Below are 20,724 nucleotides of genomic sequence, written 5' to 3' on the forward strand. Positions count from 1 at the left end.
ATGTACAGAGACCCTGCACATCCGATGAAATACAGTTTACTAAATAAAGTCGTTTCTTGGGACTTCAATCATCAACTGCACACAATTCTTGTTCCGTATTATGGCCAACAGTTTACAGTTTCTGGCCATCACCATAAGCAGCCACTCATGGGAGTCCCGATTACCAAACTGACAACTTTCTGACCTGACGAATCGCAGTTCTCCCGTAGCGTGTCCTTCATGATGCCGTTCCAGTTGTCTCCGGTCGCCACCCTGAACAGCGTCAGGTAGGCGATGCCGAAGTTTCTGAAGTTGGCGTGCTCGCCCAGACCCTGGCAGGGGTACTCCTCCTTACACTCTGAAAAACGCGATGAATTGGAGTGTCATAATTGATGTGTTACTTGCAGGTAAGCACACTGACGTTTCCTGGTGCTCAGTAACTATTTGCATTGATTGCATTGGTTTCATGCCAATGTGATTGATAGACGTCTAAACGAATATATAATTCCTACAATTAAAATTTAAGAATCATATTCATTAAAAAAGTACGCATGAAACAATAAAAACAGCAGCAGTCAGCCAAGCAAGGCCTGTCATATTCAAAAGTATCCGCATTCTCATCACATGTCAACAAACCTGAATTTTACCCAGCACCCATGTCCCCTTTTCCCTGGTATCCAAGGCCACATCTCTCTCTCTCTCTCTCTCTCTCTCTCTCTCTCTCTCTCTCTCTCTCTCTCTCTCTCTCTCTCTCTCTCTCTCTCTCTCTCTCTCTCTTTCTCTCTCTCTCTGTCTCTCTCTCCCTCTCTCTCTCTCCCTCCCGAACTCTTCCTCTCTCACCAAGCCGACCAAACAGCTCCACTCCCAGTGCGGCGAAGATGAAGAACAGTAGGAAGAACAAGAGGCCCAGGTTGCCGACCTGCGGCAGCGCCTGCATTACCGTGTCCAGCAGGGCCCGGATTCCCTTCGCCATCTTCAACAGCTTCAGCACTGGAAACAAAACGACAATTCGCAGTCAGACTGGCGTTGAATTAGAACGATAAAATCGTAACAAAGGAGACGGAATTTCGGAAAGATATCAACTAAATACAGATGCACCCACCTGTTTAATAGACCGTCATATCTAAAGACGATTTTATTCCTTCTTCTGCATCAAAGTTGAATACTTTATTCGACATGGGTTATTTCCTTTCGGTTAGAGTTCAAAACACATTCCTTACCATATTATGCCATTCATTCATACCTTTTTATTTCATTAATCCATCCATTCATCACTTCATTCATTCATTCATTTATCCGTTGATTCATTCGTTCCGTCAGTCATTCCATCAAAACCTCTTTACATCAACAAATCAACAGACCCTGCTCAATTAGATACATAGCATGCAATGTACACTTTTCGGTCACGTGACCAGAGGGTCACCCACCTCTGCAGACACGTGACCAGAGGGTCACCCACCTCTGCAGACACGTGACCAAAGGGTCACCCACCTCTGAAACCTCAGCCCGTCCCAAGTTGGCGCACTGACCCCTGACTATCCTCATGACCCTCAGATTCACCCAAGGCTATCCTCATGACTCTCATACTCACCCCTGGCTATCCTCATGACTCTCATGACTCGAATGATGGTCGGGTTGATGGGTATCAGGTCGTTTTCCATCTCCTCTAGTACGATACCGACCACCGAGAGGACCACGATACCGACGTCCAGCTGGTTCCACCTGTAAGTCAGAGGCCAGAGGTCAGCGGTCAGAGGTCAAAGGTCAGCGGTTAGAGACCAGAGGTTAGGGATCTAGGGTTATAGGTTAGGTGTCAAAGTAGGATAACAGCAAGGTCACAAAGGAAACAGAGGTCAAAGTCGAAGGACATGGACAAAACCATGATACCGAAATCCAGTTTTTTATTATTATCGTGCATGTTATGAACCACCAAAGCTAGTGCCAAGTGCTGCATTTTTTACCGTAAGATAAATGAATGTTAAAATATAACTAGTAGAATGCATACCTTATATTGCGGTCAAATTTCTTACCAACATCTGTGACAAAACGCCGAATCAGACAGCCGATGACCTTGACCTGTTCACTAACCTGTCCTTGAGGTAGCGCCTCCAGCCGAGTGCCACCACCTTCATCAGCATCTCCAACGTGAAGACGGCAGTGAAGAAGAAGTTGAAGACGCGCAGCGCGTACCGCAACTCCTAACGATCACGGTTATGTTAGGAACAGATCAGCCACATAACACCGTAAGCTGTCATTCACATTGCCTCCTTCATAAATACCGAGTAAATAGAGGCATTCACCACAACACTATAGTGTTGTATATGAAATTCTTAAGCGCATCTTCATACCTATTAACTAAATCACGCTGTTTTTTTTTACCGTCAACAAGATGCCTTCCCTCTATTTACAGCTGGCCAATAATTTTCAGTTCCCCTGAATTTAGGGACATCCCACTGTCGACTTGAAAAACACCCACGATCACTTGGAGACACAACTCGACATCTAAAACTCAGCTCGGGTACGTGAGACCCACCGACGACATTTGAAGTCCTATCTCGGGCATCATTAGGGCATAGGGTACTTTGATTCCTTTTTTTGTCGTGCGCTAGGCCTTTTTGGTCCAAATGGGCTCGAAAGGATGATAAGAATTAGGGAAGAGATTGTCATGGGCGGCAACAATAGTTCTCCACCGGGGCTGAGCCCATCACGTGGACAGACACCCAGCCCCGCTAACGGTCACACCACCGCACCTGAGCCTGCTCCTGAGGAGCTACTCACATCGGATAAAAATGACCATACATCCCGGTACAGAGGGTCTAGAGAACAATGGTTTGACTGCCCTGAGGATGGAAAATTACGGAACAGTGGATTGGAGCCCTACCTCGGATATCTTATGGCTCACATAGAGCACTTGCCTACCTCGGGCATCTTGTAGTACTCCATAGCCATGGAGACCACGTTCAGACCGATCACATTGGCTATGGCCAGGTCGAAGTACTTGGAGGTGACGATGTTGTGGATGAGAAGGCGCCCGGGCGTGTACGTGGCGTAGTAGGGCTGCTCGCGCATTTCTGTGGAAGAGAGGGGAGAAATAGGTGGAGAGAGGCACATAAAGGAAGGTCAGAGAGCGTAATAAAGCGACGTAAAACATTACTTATCAATATTGTGTGATGACAGGTGAAGAGAGGCATAAGCCAACCATCCAAAAGGTGATGAGAAAGTGTTCAAGATTGATTGAGAGCGGAGTTTTCACAGTCAGCCCATACTGGTGCTGAAAAGGTGTTAGGACATTAAGATTGAAAATTAAAGCGAAGAACAAGTGGGCAGTGGAGTTCGATTTCGGGTGTCGTTGGACAAAATTACAGCGAGATGAGCCATTTTTGAACATGCTGTTAGTTCCAAGCTAGAAAACCACGCGGTGCTCAAAAATTGACGATGCACTTATTTTATTGCTGGATTGTTTAACCCTATTAGTGGCAGGGGGGGGGGGTTGTTTTTATCCACCCCTCAGGTTTTTCGGGAATATCTCCGAAACCGCTGAAGCTACGATGCTGAAATTTTCTGACTTTTCCTAAAACTAAATTGGGCACATTCCCTGAAACTTTCAAGTTCATAACTTTACCAGGGGCGGCTCCAGAGCACTGGGAATTGGGGGGTCCTATTCGTGAAGCGAGTCATTTGGGCGAAGATCACGATGCTGCACCAGTTTTACGAACAGTGAATGAAAGGTATCATGTGATAACATATACAAAGTTATTGTGCATCCTCTTTTGACACGTTTTTGCTATAATAGGCGGATCCAGGCGTCCAAAAAGGGGGGTTATTTTTTACCTCCCAACATAGGTGCCCTGACACCGCCTATGCATGACCAATACAATTTTAGTCGTTCTCTCATAAGAAAATTGTAACATAACAAGACCATTGCCACCCTTTTTAGAAACAGTACCAACAAAAACCTTATTTACTATACTTTTTGTGTACCCCCAATCTCAATGATCTGTATCCGCCTATGATTTTTGGAAATGCATATTTTTAGGATCCATGTGAATTCCTGGTTCATTCTCTATCGATCGGCAAAAGTTGCGTTAAGATTGGTTCAGAAACCTGGCCGTGATAAACAGTCTAAAGTGTATCTGCAATTTGCCCGTTTTTACCCCCCCCCCCTCTACCCCCCCTATTGACATTTTTTATTTTTGTTTTTTTTAGAAATGTAGATCTCGTTGAGCGAAATCGAATGCCGTTTGAATTTTGAAAATCGGCCCGTTAGATCTCGAGATATCAAGGGGGGGTCGTAAACAGCCCCCCTGCCACTAATAGGGGTAGCCAGGAACCTGCCACTAATAGGGTTAACAATGAAGCGATAGGAGTCCGGCATTTTAATGTTTTGTTATTGATAGCAAAACATGCGGAATGCTCTCAGGAAAGTACGGTGTCGTATTTTTAGTAACGCGAAGAAGAAACAGGCTTTATTCGTGTGATTGATTCATGTTAGTTCAGGAAATAAGCGCAACTACCACAGTGAGCTGTATGACAGATGAAGATACATTATGCTTATCGGGGAGTCAACCTTGTTTCAAATAAACACAAAATCAATTACTCCGCAAGTTGTGACTTCACAATGAGCAGTCTAATGCTAATGTCTATCCCTAGCTAAAAATAGTGTCACAAACCAGCGGTGGACCATGCAACGGGTGGCGAAAAATCGAGACTGCAAGACCAAATGTCACCTTGCATCAATAACCACTGAATGAAGCAAGCTGAGCAATTTGATTTGAAAACATCTCACGGATGAATTGAGATCAAAATTTTAAGCATGAGCTTATAATACCTGTCTCGTCCACCGTTGATTTGCTCTTGAGCCACATACCGATGACGTCATATACTAATGACGTCACTATTTAAAAAAAAAAAAACGGTGTCCTGGAGTAGGCATCGTGCGGCGGCTGACAAACCATACCAAGGCAGGCCGTGAAGCGGCTGACCGCACCCCGCCGCCCTGTTTCACAGCACGCTTCTAGAGGGTAGTAGTGGCTTCTAGCATTTTCGGTTCCCATTGAAACATCAATAAACTGCAAAGTGAGCCTCCAGTTTGTTGATTTTAATCCGAAATCGCTGGTAGCCGCTACTACCCGCTAGTAGCGTACCGTCAAACATGGCCTGGGTCTCTGGCTGCACCAGGTGACCCCGAGGGCGGCCGGCCGCAAGCAAACGGGTGCTGCGAGCAGCGGTGACAAACCAAGTTAAGCTTTGACAAGTCGCCACAAGATGTCTCCACCAACCGCAGCCGTTGGCCAGCATCATACTTTTCCTCTTCTTCTCCATCTTTTTGGCTCGTTTGGCGGCCCTGCGCGCCTTCTCCTCCTTCTCTTGTTCTTCACGACACCGGTGGAAGTTTTCCACCACGACTCCGACGAACATGTTGAGCACGAAGAAGCCGACCAGGAGAAGGAACGAGATGAAGTACACCAGACGCCACTCGGAGTAGTTCTCGATCGGCTGCGGAGGGATAGTGGGACGGCACGGTATGTTATATAGGTCTGATTTTACACACCACGCTTTGGGTAGGCGTTGACTGCCTGTCAATTATAGAAATATCACGATAATGTTTGATTGGAAAGAGCAAATATGTAATTGGACATAAACCTAGAATTAAAACCATTATCGACAGCTTTACAAATCACACTATCAAAATGACAATATCGACAAGCTTTCTCATTGTCCCGTTAAGTTCCCCTGTGGCTCCTTTCTTGTTCGTTCAATCGCATGGACTGAAAATAATTATGCATTTATTCAGCTCACACAACCCTTCTCAATACTGGCAAAGAAGATCTAAAGACAACAACCAAAAGAAGCTTAAAAACCAACAAATTCAACAAACTGGCGCCACCTTCCAGGCACCCTCCAGACGATTCAGCAACTCCTTCCCACCTGCTGATCCACCCCCACTGCGTCCAGACCGGTGTACATGATGTTCACCCAGCCGTCCTTCGACGAGAGCACGAACAGGGCCATCAGCGCCGTGCCCAGGTTGTCAAAGTTGTACTTGCGGTTGACCCAGACGTTTCCCGGTCGACTGAGACACTCAGTTTTGTTGGTGACACCCACTAAGTCGTCACCGTCGCAGTAGTAGAATGTGCCCTTGAACAGCTGTGGAGGAAAGGGGGATGCTAGTGAGGTAGTATTAGCGCTATTCGTCGTAGGTAGATGTGTTTGGAATTGCTTATTGAAACCTTGCTGAAGTGCCCTTTGATTGAAGCTAATCATTCAGCATTCAGTTAATGGTATAGCCATTATCGATTCGGCAATATACAGTTTGAAATGTCGCTTCTAATTTTGTGCTTCCGAGCCGTTATTTCCCGACATTGATCAATTATGTTTGCATGCAAATAATAATGATATGGTGTTCACTGCGCAGAACACATTAGCAAATATTCTGAAGCCTCTTACCCAATGCAACAATCTGCCCTCATCTAATTAAATATATAAATACCTAAGAAAGCCAAGGACACAGAGGTTTTCTACCGGATGTGACCCTTCTGCCTTTCACTAGTTCCTGAAGTCTGAAACAGACTCTTTCCGCAGTCAGGGAATCGCATGCGAGAGCCTAATAACATACATGGAAGCACGCTCGCATCAATCGCACGCACCTCTCGGATGCGATTGATGCGGGAAGAATTATAATGTATTTGAATAGGCTCTCGCATGCGATTTCCTGAATGCAGAAAGAGCGTTTCAGCCTTGATACAAACCTGAACGCCGAGAATGCCGAAGATGACGAAGAAGGTCATACAGATGAGGACGATGTTACCGATGGGCTTCAGGCTGGAAAGCAGCGTCTGTACCACCAGCTTCAGACCGGGTGCGCGGTTGATGACCCGCAAGGGACGCAGTGAGCGCAACAAGCGGAACACCTGCCAACACAACAGGAGAATAACAACCAACAGTGAGCGCAATATACGGCAAACATACCGACATAGCACGGAATAGCAACCGAAAATGAGCGCAACATACGACAAACTTACCGACAGAGAATAAAAACAGTGAGCGTAATAGTTTTCCGAAAACTAGACGACACCTTCTACCTTCTGTTACCACTGATGAGATAAAGTTACGCTTGACCAACCTCTAAACGCTATCGTGTTCTCTCTCTCTCTCTCTCTCTCTCTCTCTCTCTCTCTCTCTCTCTCTCTCTCTCTCTCTCTCTCTCTCTCTCTCTCTCTCTCTCTCTCTCCCTCTCTTTCTCTCCCCCTCTCTCAGACAACTAACCCTGAGTATGTTGAAGATCTTTGGTGAGCCGGTGGACATGAGAGACATGCAGAGGTCAACCACGCTGATGAGTACCAGGATGCCGTCCATGACGTTCCAGCCCGAACTGAAGTAGCTGTTGTGGCCGTACAACAGGTTATGGGATATCACCTGCAAGGGGAAAAGGTCAGAATAATTACATATGTATGTATGTAGGCATGTGTGTATTGACATAAAGTCTTCCAAAAATCCGCATATAGCCTTCAAAAAATCCGCATATGGCGATTACGGAGATTGGGGCAGAGTATGTACATATTTGTTACGCTGTTTCAATATCATTTGCAATTTAGATGAAATGACGAAGATATGCCGAGGAAAGGAGTAGAAAGCGAGCAGCTAATCATTCCATTCTCCCATGGAAATCAGTCGAACTTGTAACATTCAGTTCTGATTAGCTGCTAAAGCGCGGCGGGGTAAGTAGTATCGGATTCGGGTAGCCTCATACCACTAATACAAGGATATTTATCATGATACGATTCTCAATTCACCGTTCGCAGTGTCGCCTGTGCACATGAACAACTATGAATATTGAATACAATGCGATTTAATCTAACATTAATCATATTAGAACCCACGGACTATGTCACGTTTTTAAGCCGACTAGGGACTCAAGCAATTACGTTTTCAATTAGCTGTTTGTACCACATCCAACCGAGTGGTCGGTACAACAACTACATCTCCAACACCCTACCTCTCTCTTAAATGCACCCACCTTGACCAGCATCTCCAGTCCGAAGACCACCGTGAAGAGGTAGTTACAGGCGACGAGGAAGGCCCGCTCGTACGAGTCGGGAGGGATGTTGGGTCTCTCCATGGCCAGCGTGATACAGTTGAGGGCGATGAAGAATAGGATGGTGTGGTCGAACCAGCGCTGCGCCGTCAGCCATCGGCATAGTCGCCGCACGCTGTAGCATGAAGGTGAGGAGAGGGGGGGGGGGAGACAGTAGTAATGGGGAACGCTCACCGATATAATGCGAGGCTCACCGATAATGTGGGCCTTGCACCAACGAGCACTTTTGGAGGCGAGGTAACCAAACATAATGAGCAATAACGTTGAACGTTGAACTAGCTAATGCTATATTCGAGCTGGTATGAGTCGTCAAATAATGTCGTTTTGATATTACCTCGATAGAACATTTATGATCGCCTTAGAGGTGCACTCTTAGATCACTGTTTCAAAGAAGAGCCTCAACAAAGCCGTGATCCAGACCAGTCTAGTCAAACTCCTTTCGACCCCGCAATGGGGACTGAAAGGGATTGAAGGAGGGATTGAAGACAAAACACCTCTCTTTCAATCTATCTCACATCGTTACCCACACACTCTCCTAACAATCTTCACTAAGGGACTGCCAACTCTCCTACCCCAATTTTATACTACCTCCTACTTACACATTATCCGGGGCGAAGAGATACAGCGACCAGTCAGCCCTCTTCTTCATACACTCGAGCGGCTCGAAGAGACCCAGCAGTTTCGGCACCTTCTTATGTGGTGATATGGAGTTGGTGAGAGCCGAGCCACTCCGGTCCAGGGGTATCGTGTCCAGCGCGAGAACGGTGAACTTGGGCGCCGCCGACGACCGGGAGCACACCGAGGACTGCAGGCGATTGCCATGGTGACGTCATGACGGTGTGATGACATCAGAGTTGCGGGTGTGAGGGGGGAGGTATGAGGTTATGTAGAGGGTAAGAGTTTAACCCTCGCGGGCCCGGGGGGGGGGGGCGTTTTTCGGCCCCCCCCTGGCGAATATTTGCGATAACTCCCGAACGCTTAGGGATAAGAAGGCGAAACTTTCAATACCTTTTCTCACATCAATTTGACATCTTCTGAAGTAAAAAATTTTGACCTAGCCCCCTTGATGACGTCACAAGGTCCATTTTTCTAGACCCCTGTACGGCAAACTTCGGCGTCGCAGACGCAAACTTCAAATAGCTGCTAAAAATAGAGTTTTAGAGATAAAGACAAATTACGAGCACGGCTGTGTAGCGTTTGATCTAGAGAAAAATAGAAAAATAGTTTTGGTGACCTGAGGTCAGAGGTCAGGTCAACGACCCCGAAATGTGGTTTTAGTTTTTCGCAAATAACTTCGACAAAAATGGTCCTAGAGCTACGGCAGTGGTACCATCGCATTCGCCTTGTCAAGCCGCGTCGAATGATATATATTTTGTTCGGAAAAGGTCAAGTTTCATGTTGACCTCATGTGACCTCGAATGACCTCTGGTTGACCTTGACACATGAAAGGTCGTTTATGATGGATTTGTACCCGCTGATCACGAATCTGGCATCTATTTTCCTCTAAGCCTTCATTTAGAGCTTCCGGATGGCAAAATTTTCTTATTTATTATTACTAACTTGAATCAGTGAAATAGCCTCTAGCAGGGATACTCTTCTGTGACCTTGACCTTTGAGCAGCCTTGTATCGTAAGATGAATCACAAATAGGGAACTGATAAGCCTCAAAACATTTCAAAACATCTTGGAAGTTAGCACGCAAGATGTGCGAAAAAGTGCCAAGTTTGAGGTCAATTTTGAGCGTGACCTTGACCTTGACCTTTGATTTGGAGCACATTTTCAGAATCCTCAGATTCTCTTCTTTCGTTTGACACCCAATTTTGCCGGTTTGATGCAGCCTGCCGTCCTCTAGAAGGCTTCCTTTGAGATCACTACACATGTGCCGGTTTTGGCCTTTGACCTTGACCTCTGACCTTGAAAATTGACCTGAGGTCAAAAATTTTAGGTGCATTAGAATCGTCTCGTAAGGACCTTTCGTTTGGTATCGCTTTTGTTTCCGTAGCTCCCTTATTTACGGAGTTAGACAGGGGGGGGCGAAAAACGCCCCCCCCCCCGAGCTGCGGTGGTTGGGATTACCCCCCGGGCCCGGCCGGGTTAAGTGGGCGAGGGATGCAAAAAAAAAAACAGCTATTGCTAGCATGTCGCTAGCATTCACGTTGAGTACACACATAAAAATGATCCTTGACAACTCAAAAGTTAATCAAATTTAACTGATCTGGATATAGGCACGACGTCTCAACGCACATTTCCATTAGCCGGTGCTGCAATCATTATCCGCTCTTATTAACCGGTCCAGCTCTCATCCCATAAAACAACCGGTGAAAAATAAATGCAGAAAGCTGAAGTCTATATTAAACTCAAAATTATTTACAGATCCGCTTCAGCTCCTACGATATACCCGTAAATAAATAACAAGCAAATAGGCATGTCTTGCTTGTTTGTTTGGTTGGAAGTAAACTCTTTCTGGCTAAACGGGCCATTGCAGAGCTGGAGCATGACAGGATGGGAGGTAAACATTGGACTGTGCGGACCACCGACGGTGCGTCGCAGTGGCCGAGACCACCCGGTAGGACGGCATTGTCCCAATAGGACAGCCCGCCCTGCCGCTCAAACGGTCACCCAGAGAGGGTGAAATCCAGAGAGGGCTTGTCCCCACCACCGGGTGTCTGAAAGGAATGACCACCAGTCCGGAAAGGGAAGTGTGAGGAGGATCCCGATGGGCTTGTCATGGGGATCGCGATGACGAATGAGGAGGTACTTTTTTAGCAACAGGATTTCTAGTAGCAATAGTTTGTTTTTGCTTTGTTGGGTTAGGCTCTTTTGGTCTAATGAGACCATTTCAGAGTCGGAAGGATGATAGAAATTAGGGGGAGATATTGGTCTGGGCGGGCACCCTAGTGAGTCACCGGGGCTGAGCCCGTCCAGTGGACAGGCCACCCAGCCCCATGACAGTCACCGCATGCCCGGCTACGGGCTACTCCTTATCCGCATGGGATAATGTTAACCCGTCCATCCCGGAACAGGAGATTGAGGTGTGGAGGAGAAGGATTTGAATGTCCTGAGGATGGGACGACGGAACGATGTAGCAATAAATTTCTAGGATTTTAGTTAATGAACAGCTCCGCTTACCTGCCGATGCAGTGAGCTCTGTCGACTGAACCGAAACGAGTTTTGTCGACTGGTGACCGAATTCCTCCTGCTCCCAACTGAGTTTTGACGGCTGCCAATCGAATAGTACCGGCTTCCAATCGAGTTGTTTCGACTCCGAAAGGAATTCTGCCGACTACTCAGTGAGTTAGGCCGGCTCCCAAACGAGTTATGCCGGCTAACAGTGGAGTTTCGGCGACTGCCGAAGGAGTTATGACGGCTGGCCATGAAGCTGGACGGTGTGTCGGAGAAACTCAGCCTTCTGGAGCCGTCGCTGGACGGTGGCCGCTGCTGGGAGTCGCATGAGAACTTCCTCACGCGACCGTTGTACCGCTGGTATAGCTCGTCTCGCCCCGACAGTCTGGGAAGTGAGGAGCCATGAATCAGTAAGAAGCAATTCTATTACAGTCAGTGGTTGTGATTTAGGGAATAAGAATACATTAGGGTTAACATTACGAAAATAAACCAAGCAAAATACTTAGATATCTTGTTTACCCATACCTTTTGTGGGAGAAAAAAAATGCAGTACCTAATTTTTCGAACATTCGGACACTTAAGAGAGATCGTTGCTTCTCACCACCTAAAAAAATGTTACGAATCTTTAACACGCGTGTGCATGGTAGCACTCTGCCTGCCTACAAAAGTTCCCGCCCGTTGCCTTGTCTGTGGAGAATATAAATCTCCGTTCAACGTGTTCCCGCGTGGATCGACCAACACTAACGAACATTTATGACACGCGTCGGGCGGGCGTACATTTTGCGGAGTGAATTATGAATGTTGCTCCAAAGTGCACTAGCGTTTGTCGGTCTGCGTTTGGCGTTTTCAGATCTCGCTGCAGAAAAAAACACTGTTCGATTTGTTTAAATATGAGCACGTCGCCCTCAATAAACAAAGCTGCAATTTTAGCAATAGCATTTGTGCGAATCTTCATGTACGTTACATACAGACCATTTGTAAAATATATATCCTGCCTGTTCCCCGACTGTGCCCTGGACAACCGTCTTTTGTCAGATGCTTCCTGCCTCTTCTCAATCAATTCTTTGGGCTACGAATCGTTCTCCTTTCGCCCCTGACCCCATACAAAACCAGTGATTCGAATCCAGCTAAAGGCGACACCAAAAGTCGTTCGCCCCCGCCACTGCTCGATGAATGTCACTGCGGCTGTAGCTGCAGCTTCAAAGCGTTCCAATTTATCGGGCTTTTGCAATTCGTACTGCACCTGCCTCTGAGACCAACACGATCAACGCAATTCTCTCGCCACCTCTCCAATACCGTTCTCTCTCCCCACTGAACAGTTTTTCACAGAGGTTTTCACTCCTCTTTCCCAATTAGTCCACTGCTGCTTCTCTATCTCCGATTCTTCGCACTCTCATTTTCTCACCTCGGATCCTCTAATTCTGACCTCCCTCTTACACCTCCCTTTTAGCATCCCATCGTACTCTTCTTCATCCTCTCATTTTCCATCAACGCTCTTCGTCTCCTATGCAGTCAGTTTCACTCCCTTTCAGCACGATCCTCTCTCTCTCTCTCTCTCTCTCTCTCTCTCTCTCTCTCTCTCTCTCTCTCTCTCTCTCTCTCTCTCTCTCTCTCTCTCTCTCTCTCTCTCTCTCTCTCTCTCTCTCTCCCCCTCGCTCTCTCTCTCTCTCTCTCTCTCTCTCACTCACTCACTCACTCACTCACTCACTCACTCTCACTCACTCACTCACTCACTCACTCACTCACTCACTCACTCACTCACTCACTCACTCACTCACTCACTCACTCACTCACTCACTCACTCACTCACTCACTCACTCACCCACCTCACCTCACCTCTCCCTCCCTCTCTCTCTCTCTCTCTCTCTCTCCCTCTCTCCCGTCTGATCCTTCTCATCCTCCCATTCATCTTCAGATCTATGTTTGAACATTTCGCAGGCGGTGCTCAGAAGTCGCTCCAAATGAGACCCTCCCAAAGTCGTCTCCTCGGCTGTGCTCGGCTCGATTCTAGTCAGCCATTCAGGGGCCAGCCACTCGAGACGAGCATATTGTTTGCCAATGTCGAGCTTCCTCTCACAGGGGTAGCACTTGTACTAGAATAGTGGTTCTAGTGCTAGTGGATGGTGCTAGTAAATAGTGCTAAAAGCTAGGCGTGCTAGCGGATGGTAGCTGAGAGTGCTAGCGAATGGTGCTAGTGGATGCTGTTAGCAGCTAGAGGATGGTGCTAGTTGATGGATTGCGTATAGTGCTATAGGAGTTAGCGCTCGTAGTAGGCGGTCGTGGTGGATGGTTGAAATATGACTGTACAGTTTTAGATTAGGTGTTGACAAAGCTGCCCACAGCATGCGGGGAGGATCTTTTGACCTCTCTTGACCTACTCCAACCTTTCCTTGCTTAATTCTCTATGGACCCATTCCAACGCCGCTCGTTTGCCAAATAACGCCTCCCGGCGGCCCGTCATGATCTCAGCCGGTATCCGCTGTTGTCATTTTCTGGCCCCTCTGACCTACATACACTGACCTCTGTTGACCTGCACCAACTTCTCCTGTGTACCGACTGACCCCACTGACCTGTCAGTCGTCGGTGCCGACGCCGGGTCATCGATCTCGACTTTGTGACCGCTCCTGACACTCCTGCTGCGGGCCAGACAGGAGCGAGGCTGGCCGCGGTTGACGCTCGCCTGACGACTGGAAAAGGGAGTTAACTCATCAGAACTCAGAAAAACTCAGCGGTAGAGACATGAACAGTGATTAGTAGCTACTAGTGATGTCAATTTCAGAAAACGTATGTCCAATGTCCGTCCAATGTCCAATACTTACGTCGACTGTCCGTCCAAAAATGTCCAAGCCAGCCATTTGTTCAAAGATGTCCGACATCTAAGAAATAGTTTACACTCAACACCGTTATTTAATTTGCTTTTAATGTATCGTTACCAGCTCAAAAGTGGTAATCATATCGAAAGCTGAGCTTTCTAATAGCCAATCAATGTTAAACACGATTACTTTATAAAAATGTTAAGGTGTAGCAAGCGATTGTCCAAAGTTGTCGAAAGCCTGCTGTCATTGTCCAACCGAATTCCGAATTGGACATTGGACAAAATCGGAATTCCGAAGATTCAAGTTCCGATTGACACCACTAGTAGCTACATGTATGCCTGCAAAAGCAACGGAGCCGATAAGACTCGTGTAAATACAGGAGCTGAGTCTGGGTTAAAGGGCGTTCATTCGTGGACCGATGAAAGACTCATCAGAGCCAAGGATATGAAAGAACAGCGGAAGGGAGGGATCCTACACACGGAGGTCATTATTTGACCCGAGGACGAACAACGCTCGTCTGAATAATAGGCGGGACAAATGGGACTTTTAAAGCTTATCGGTGGGCAAGCAACAGTCAGCATATGGGCGAGTACGTAGAACACTTGCGGAATATGTAGTAAGGGATGAGGCAAATAAATATGTAGTCAACTTTTTCCGTTCGGGGATTTCAAGCCACGATGTTTGACATGTGTTTTTGCATGTTTTGGCTGATCGACAGTGTTGTAGCTTAAAACCGAGCTTATGTCGCAATATTAATAGCGATGAAAATAAGCAAAAACAAGTTATGCATTACGAAACAAGCACCTGTTAACAAGCGCCCGTAGCCCAGAAACACAACAAGCACCCTGTCGAAGCATTGCATCGTATGCTTCTTGCTAACACCTCCTTCAACAACAACGCAAAACACATTTCCCGTCAACTCAGATCGGTCCTATCACGTGAGTGCCAACATTTCCACACCATAGTGTCACGTGACCCTGCCATTCTGCACAGCCTAGCGCCAAGTGACAGCAACAGCTCACGTGATCAACCGATGACTATTGGTCCAGCCCAGCGCGGTCGGCGTCGGCACATCAAAAGGCCTGCGGTGGACTCTGCAAATACCGAGGCGTCGGCTCGGTCAACACCCCCTGTGACGTCACAAAACGTCCCGGTGACGTCGACAGGGGCTGGTAATGGGTTTCTGATTGGCTCAGAGACCGCGGTAGACCAGCGTGCAGGCGCTATGATGTAGTCTGGAGCTGTATGTGGGAAATAGGAAGGGTTTACTTCAGCTGAAAGGAAAGCGAACGCTGAGCGAAATGCTGCTAGGATGTTTTTTTTCGAATTCGACAATTAAATCGATTTAACTTTTTTGTCCCTAGCAACAAAATAAGATTGCACACAGTAATTTTCTGCGTGATTAGAACTGATATAAGAAACGACAACGAGACCCCGCGTTCCTGTTCGGATATGACGTCTTCTGCTGTGAAGCAGGACCTTGGGCTACCAGTTGATAGGTTCGAACTTAAACTTTCTTCCTCACATACCTAACCGATATAAATACGCCCTCGCCTGTACCATACTACAGAACTATACTGCAGAACCGCGACACACAAGCAACTAACGAACGGCAGTTGAACGCTTTTTACCGACAAGTCACATCGATTTCCTAAGTGGCTGCCTTCTGCGTAAATAAGCGGAAAGAAAGAAAATAGCGTCTGCTTTAAATGCGACAACGGCGCCACACTAAGCGGCCAAATTGAAGACGCCGGCTCCGGGAGACGCGTTGGCCAATTTCCAAGCTCTGAAGCAGTAAATCGTTTGAGATCCAGAAACTGAATAGAGCTGAATGTTGAATGTTCCCAGTTAACTGGACAGCAAAATCGTTACGGTATCAATGAGAATTAGACAATGGAGCGTTTTGTCTCTCGTGTTGAAAACAGATGTTTGCCACAGCAGTCATCTGCGCGTATTAGCAGCGCGCGAGTTTGGTATTATCGCTTACTAGTTTCATATAAGTCAGTCGATATTAATAATAAAAAACTTATCTGTAATAAAAAATGGACATGTCATATTGACACCCCTGATCAGACCACCCAGGTTCTGAAATAGCTGCAGGCTGCAGCTACCACCCACAACGGATGACGGTGACCGTCCGGCCCAGAACAGGGGTTTGCAGACATGCAGAAGTTGGCTGTCCTGAGGGTAGAACAGAGGGAACGGTGGCGTACCTGAGTGTGGGCTGCGGTGTCTCCTGTTCGGAGGTGCCCTCCTCTCCCTCCTCAGCGATTGGCTCGTGGCTGCTGACGTCAGAGCGGCCCGGTGTCGACGGACAGGAGCTCAGTGAACAGTGTCCCGCCCCCGAGAGGCCGGAGCCGTTCCGGCACTCGCCACCCTGCGGGATAGATGGAAACGAGTCATCGGGAGATGTTGGACATCGAAAGCATTTATTGGGATCATTAGTTAGAAATTAAAGCCGGGTAAAATCAAGCCAAAACGAGGAAAGTGGAGTTTAATGAAAAATGGTATAAATAAAAAGTATAAAAAAATACCATGGACATACATATTTGTCAATGTTTCCTTCAATCAAGAATCACTATGCACAATTCACCCACTACCACCTAAAAGTCTACAAAATCATCAGTTCCTCACAGTTCTGTCCCCTTTATGACATTATATTCTCCTCTCTCTCTCTCTCTCCTCTCTCTCTCTCTCTCTCTCTCTCTCTCTCTCTCTCTCTCTCTCTCTCTCTCTCTCTCTTTCTCTCTCTCTCTCTCTCTCTCTCTCTCTCTCTCTCTCTCTCTCTCTCTCTCTCTCTCTCTCTCTCTCTCTCTCTCTCTCTCTCTCTCACCTGTATGACGTCAGCCAGGGCAGCGTGCCGGTGGTTGTGCCTGCTCTCTCTCTCTATCTCCCTCTCTCTCTCTCCCCTCTCACCTGTATGACGTCAGCCAGGGCAGCGTGCCGGTGGTTGTGCCTGCTCTCCAGCGTGGCGTGGGGAGATGACTGAGGCGTGGCCGCCGTCCTTGTGATGATCGGCATCATAATCTCCGGCGGAGCTGTGAGGTGTGATACGTCTGGTGGGGCGAGGTCAGGTCAGTTTAGGTCAGATTAAGTCAGATGAAATCCGATTCGATCACGGAAGGGCAGGTCACTGGAGAGATGTCATAGGGTAAGATTTGGTGAGGATCAGGGTGGATTAGGGTCAGAAAAGGATCGGGCGGGTTTCACGTAGTCCAGGATAGGTTCAAAATAGCCCTACAGGGAATTTCAGGTGAAGCGAAGGTAAGACTGGAACACGACAGAGAAGGTGCACCAGCAGCGGCGTATTTAGAAAATCGCGAAGGGGGGGGGGGCAAGGGTTTGGAGGGCGCCACCTCACCCCAGGAGGGCGCCATACGGTCGCGAGATAAAAATCCGCTCAGCGGGGGGGGGGGGGGTGGAGGTGTTTTTTTTCCACGCCACCAGTTTTTTTTTTGCGTGACTTGGTATATAGGTTATGCTGCATTGATTTGGCATCGTGTGTATTTTGTTTTTACTCCAGGCCAAAAAAGGTCAAGTCACCCGCTCAGCTTAAGTGACAATGCTTAAAACTTTTTTTAAGTTAGATCACTTGACATGACCTGATGACCTTGCTTTTAGCGACTATGGTTTGCATTTTTAGAGCACGTGTAAGAGCAATGTACTAAAAGGTGTGCCCCTCCCGCTCAACCACTTCCCTCTCTCCCCCAGGAAAAAAAACGGAAGCTCGTAACGTAGTGACACCTTTTTCGGATCTTTTTTAACCGCATGTCTGAAGAAACCTCCTGGCGCGGGCTCATCTCACACGTGACAAAAAGGTTGCAAGTTATTGGCATGGTACTAAGTTCCTAGTAAAGAAGAGTTTGTGAAATGCTGTGCCGAAGGCGCGCGAAATTTTTGAAAACAACCTTTTCCTCCGCTTTTTAGGCACATCTTTTGCGTGCTCACTGTTCAAAGCTCTTCCCGCTCTTTTACCAAATTTGAAGGTGTAAAAAATACCTAAGGTTTGGTGGGGCCGGTGCCACACAAGCTGTATAGAAAGCTTCGCCCATGGGTGACGATGTAGAAAAGTTTATTGGCGGTGGCATACACACCAGATCACCATATCGGATTGATACCGGAGCGCGAGGTGCGTAAACACAAGCGCACAACGAGAAGGCGGCAACAACAGAAAGAGAAACCATAACAGGGCTGTACCTCATGAGATCGATTAGCCTTCTCGGGCTTCTCATCCAAATTACCTTGACCAGCCCTCATGACCTTCTCACAGATGCATACAGTGTTAGCACATTCAATCACCGAAACTTGGCCGCCAATGGGTAGAAGGGCGGCGATCAAAAGGGGGCGCCAATAGGTAAGAAGGCTCCGATAAACAATCAACAGGAGGGTGCACCATGGGTGAGAGGGCGGTAAGGAACAGGAGAGCACCAATAGATAGGAAGGTGGCGATCAACAAGAGGTCGCCAATGGGTAGGAGGGCGGTCATCAACAGGAAGTCGTCAATGAGTGGAAGGGTGACGATTAACAGGAGGGTGGCAATGGTGAGGAGGGCGCTTTGCCCAAGAGCATGACATTGACAGGAGGGCGTCTGTGAGGAGGGCGCCGATTTAACGGGAAGGTGCCAGTGGATAGGAGGGCGGCGATCAACAAGAGGGCGCCAATAGGTAGAAGGGCCCCGATTAGCATTCAACAGGAGGGACTTGGAAACCAATAGGTAGGAGGGCGCCAATGGCTAGAAGGGCGGCATCAACAAGAGGGTGCCAAAAGGGAGGAGGGCGGCCATCAAAATTTCACATGAGGGCGCAATAGATAGGAGGGCGCCAATAATATGAGGGCGCCGACCAGCAGAAGGGTAGCAATGTGTAGCAGGGTGGCGACCTACAGGAGGCGCCTTCGGGACTCGGGTGAGAGGGCGCCTATTTACAGGAGAGCACCAATAGGTAGGAGTACACCGATCAAATGAGGGCACCAGTGGGCAGGACGCCCTGTGCACCAGGACAAGCGACAAGCCAGGACAGATTTTAAAACCTGGTGGGCTAGGGTTAGGCCACGTTAGATCAAGTACTGCTAATTCACAGACATTTTACTTTCTTTCACATTAAATCGACAATATATCAGCTTCTTCTGAGGACAGCAACACTGCTGTAACCCCTTCCGTCTAAACTAAGAGAGTGGGGATATCTCGATCACCTGTGCCGAATCTGTATACAGCTCGGACTGACCTGTGAGTCGCCGCCTCTCCTGTCTGTAGTCCAGGACACAGAGCGCGCCAGGGGTCGGGTCACGGGCTCTGGAGCCGGGCTGAAGTAGCTCATGTGACTCATGTGACTCCGCCGCCGCCGCGGCCCTGAGAGTCACACGGAGTCGCCGCAGCCATAGGAGTCAGAGGGGTTTAGATGGGTGGTGGGGGTACTCAAAGGTCAAGCTTCAGGGGTGTTGGGACACTTGGTTGAAAAAATCTTCGCAACGGCAGACGTACCAATACGAGCAATGTGAAAAGGAGTGTAAACAAAGAAAAGTTGCTGTGTAAGGTTCAGGACTTCAGTGTCACGTCAAGCCAATAGGGCAGTAAACACACAGCCGATTCCAGTGAAATATTTCATGGGGAGACCATGTATGCCAAAAGTGATAACCAGTTCGTGCATAATTTTGCGATGCAAGCAAGGAACACGTCCAATGAGATGTCGAAAGCATGTGCGAAAAGCCATCGCAAGTGGCAAAACATGCCAAATCGAGAACAAACTCAAAAGCAAGGGATAAATATGAATGCAGGTAAAAGGTTAAAGCTAAAGCAGCTGTAAAATACCTTTAACAAAGCTCTTATGAATGGGTTATGACATCGTTATGGTGTATTACGCCATGTATAAGGATTCTGCTTTAAAGTGAAGAAATATAGCTGAATTATTAATAAAAAGCATACTCCTAACAGTCTAAATCCAACCAACCAACACAAATCTAAGTTCGTCAATGTTATAAGAAGCATCATGTACGCGCGGCGGGGAATGAAAAAAAAACGAGCTAAATAGAAGCTGTTCAAATAAAGGGAGCAAAAGAGGAAAAGCAAGCTTTCCCAGTGAACCAGCGGACAAGATCCTTCCCCACTGCAAATATCATAGGCTGAAGCGTACACTGCATGATATTGAATAATATATACCAGGAATCACATTCGCAGCGAAGTAAAATCGGCACGAGAGTATAAAGAGCAAAGGGATAAAGTCGAAGCTAAACCGCTCCTACCGAATGCCTTCCGTGGTGGGGGTAATAAGAGCAACAAAACGTGTCATTATTTTATTTTTCAGCATTGTGTTTCCTTTTCAAAGAGAGATGCATGATGCCTTACAATGAGCCAAGCCCAAGGTGCTGTGTCGTGATAAAAAAGCTTTTACCGGTTATCAAGGGGATGCAAAGAACTCTAGCAACAACAGATTGAATTAACCAATACATATATAAAACAAACATCGTATAGGTCGACTTAAAAGTGCGCACTGAGCATTGATGTCTCTGTAAGCATCAGAACGAACTAAGCCTAATTGGGTCCTACAGCTGACCGTCATTTGGTGGTTAGGTGCAATGGAAAGAGAACACAAACACTGGAATGACGGACTTAATTGCTTCGACGCTTAACTTAATTAGCAATATTCTGACAATGTTCTGGTCGTTTCTCGCAGCTGAGCCGATACATATAGGCTAATTTGCTATACATATTGAAAAC

The 20,724-nt window shown here is 47.3% G+C and overlaps 1 protein-coding gene across 1 annotated transcript in view; it reads right to left on the reverse strand.

Moving 5' to 3' along the window:
- The window catches only part of LOC122393366 (voltage-dependent T-type calcium channel subunit alpha-1G-like), a gene marked incomplete at its 5' end in the record, with an annotated part of 44,795 nt that extends 25,436 nt beyond the window's left edge, over window positions 1-19,359 (reverse strand). Inside the window, 16 exons of the mRNA XM_043389309.1 lie at window positions 185-337; window positions 820-969; window positions 1,571-1,701; window positions 2,068-2,177; window positions 2,899-3,050; window positions 5,283-5,475; window positions 5,908-6,126; window positions 6,729-6,890; window positions 7,246-7,395; window positions 7,997-8,189; window positions 8,674-8,879; window positions 11,203-11,581; window positions 13,767-13,883; window positions 16,226-16,389; window positions 16,929-17,068; window positions 19,235-19,359. Of these exons, the coding sequence (XP_043245244.1) occupies window positions 185-337; window positions 820-969; window positions 1,571-1,701; window positions 2,068-2,177; window positions 2,899-3,050; window positions 5,283-5,475; window positions 5,908-6,126; window positions 6,729-6,890; window positions 7,246-7,395; window positions 7,997-8,189; window positions 8,674-8,879; window positions 11,203-11,581; window positions 13,767-13,883; window positions 16,226-16,389; window positions 16,929-17,068; window positions 19,235-19,359 (2,744 nt within the window). The remainder of the gene's footprint in view (window positions 1-184; window positions 338-819; window positions 970-1,570; window positions 1,702-2,067; window positions 2,178-2,898; window positions 3,051-5,282; window positions 5,476-5,907; window positions 6,127-6,728; window positions 6,891-7,245; window positions 7,396-7,996; window positions 8,190-8,673; window positions 8,880-11,202; window positions 11,582-13,766; window positions 13,884-16,225; window positions 16,390-16,928; window positions 17,069-19,234) is intronic.
- Window positions 19,360-20,724: the final 1,365 nt, after the last annotated feature.

The sequence above is a fragment of the Amphibalanus amphitrite genome, unplaced genomic scaffold (genome assembly GCF_019059575.1).
Source record: "Amphibalanus amphitrite isolate SeventyFive unplaced genomic scaffold, NRLGWU_Aamphi_draft 000532F_arrow, whole genome shotgun sequence".
Lineage (NCBI taxonomy): Eukaryota > Metazoa > Arthropoda > Thecostraca > Balanomorpha > Balanidae > Amphibalanus > Amphibalanus amphitrite.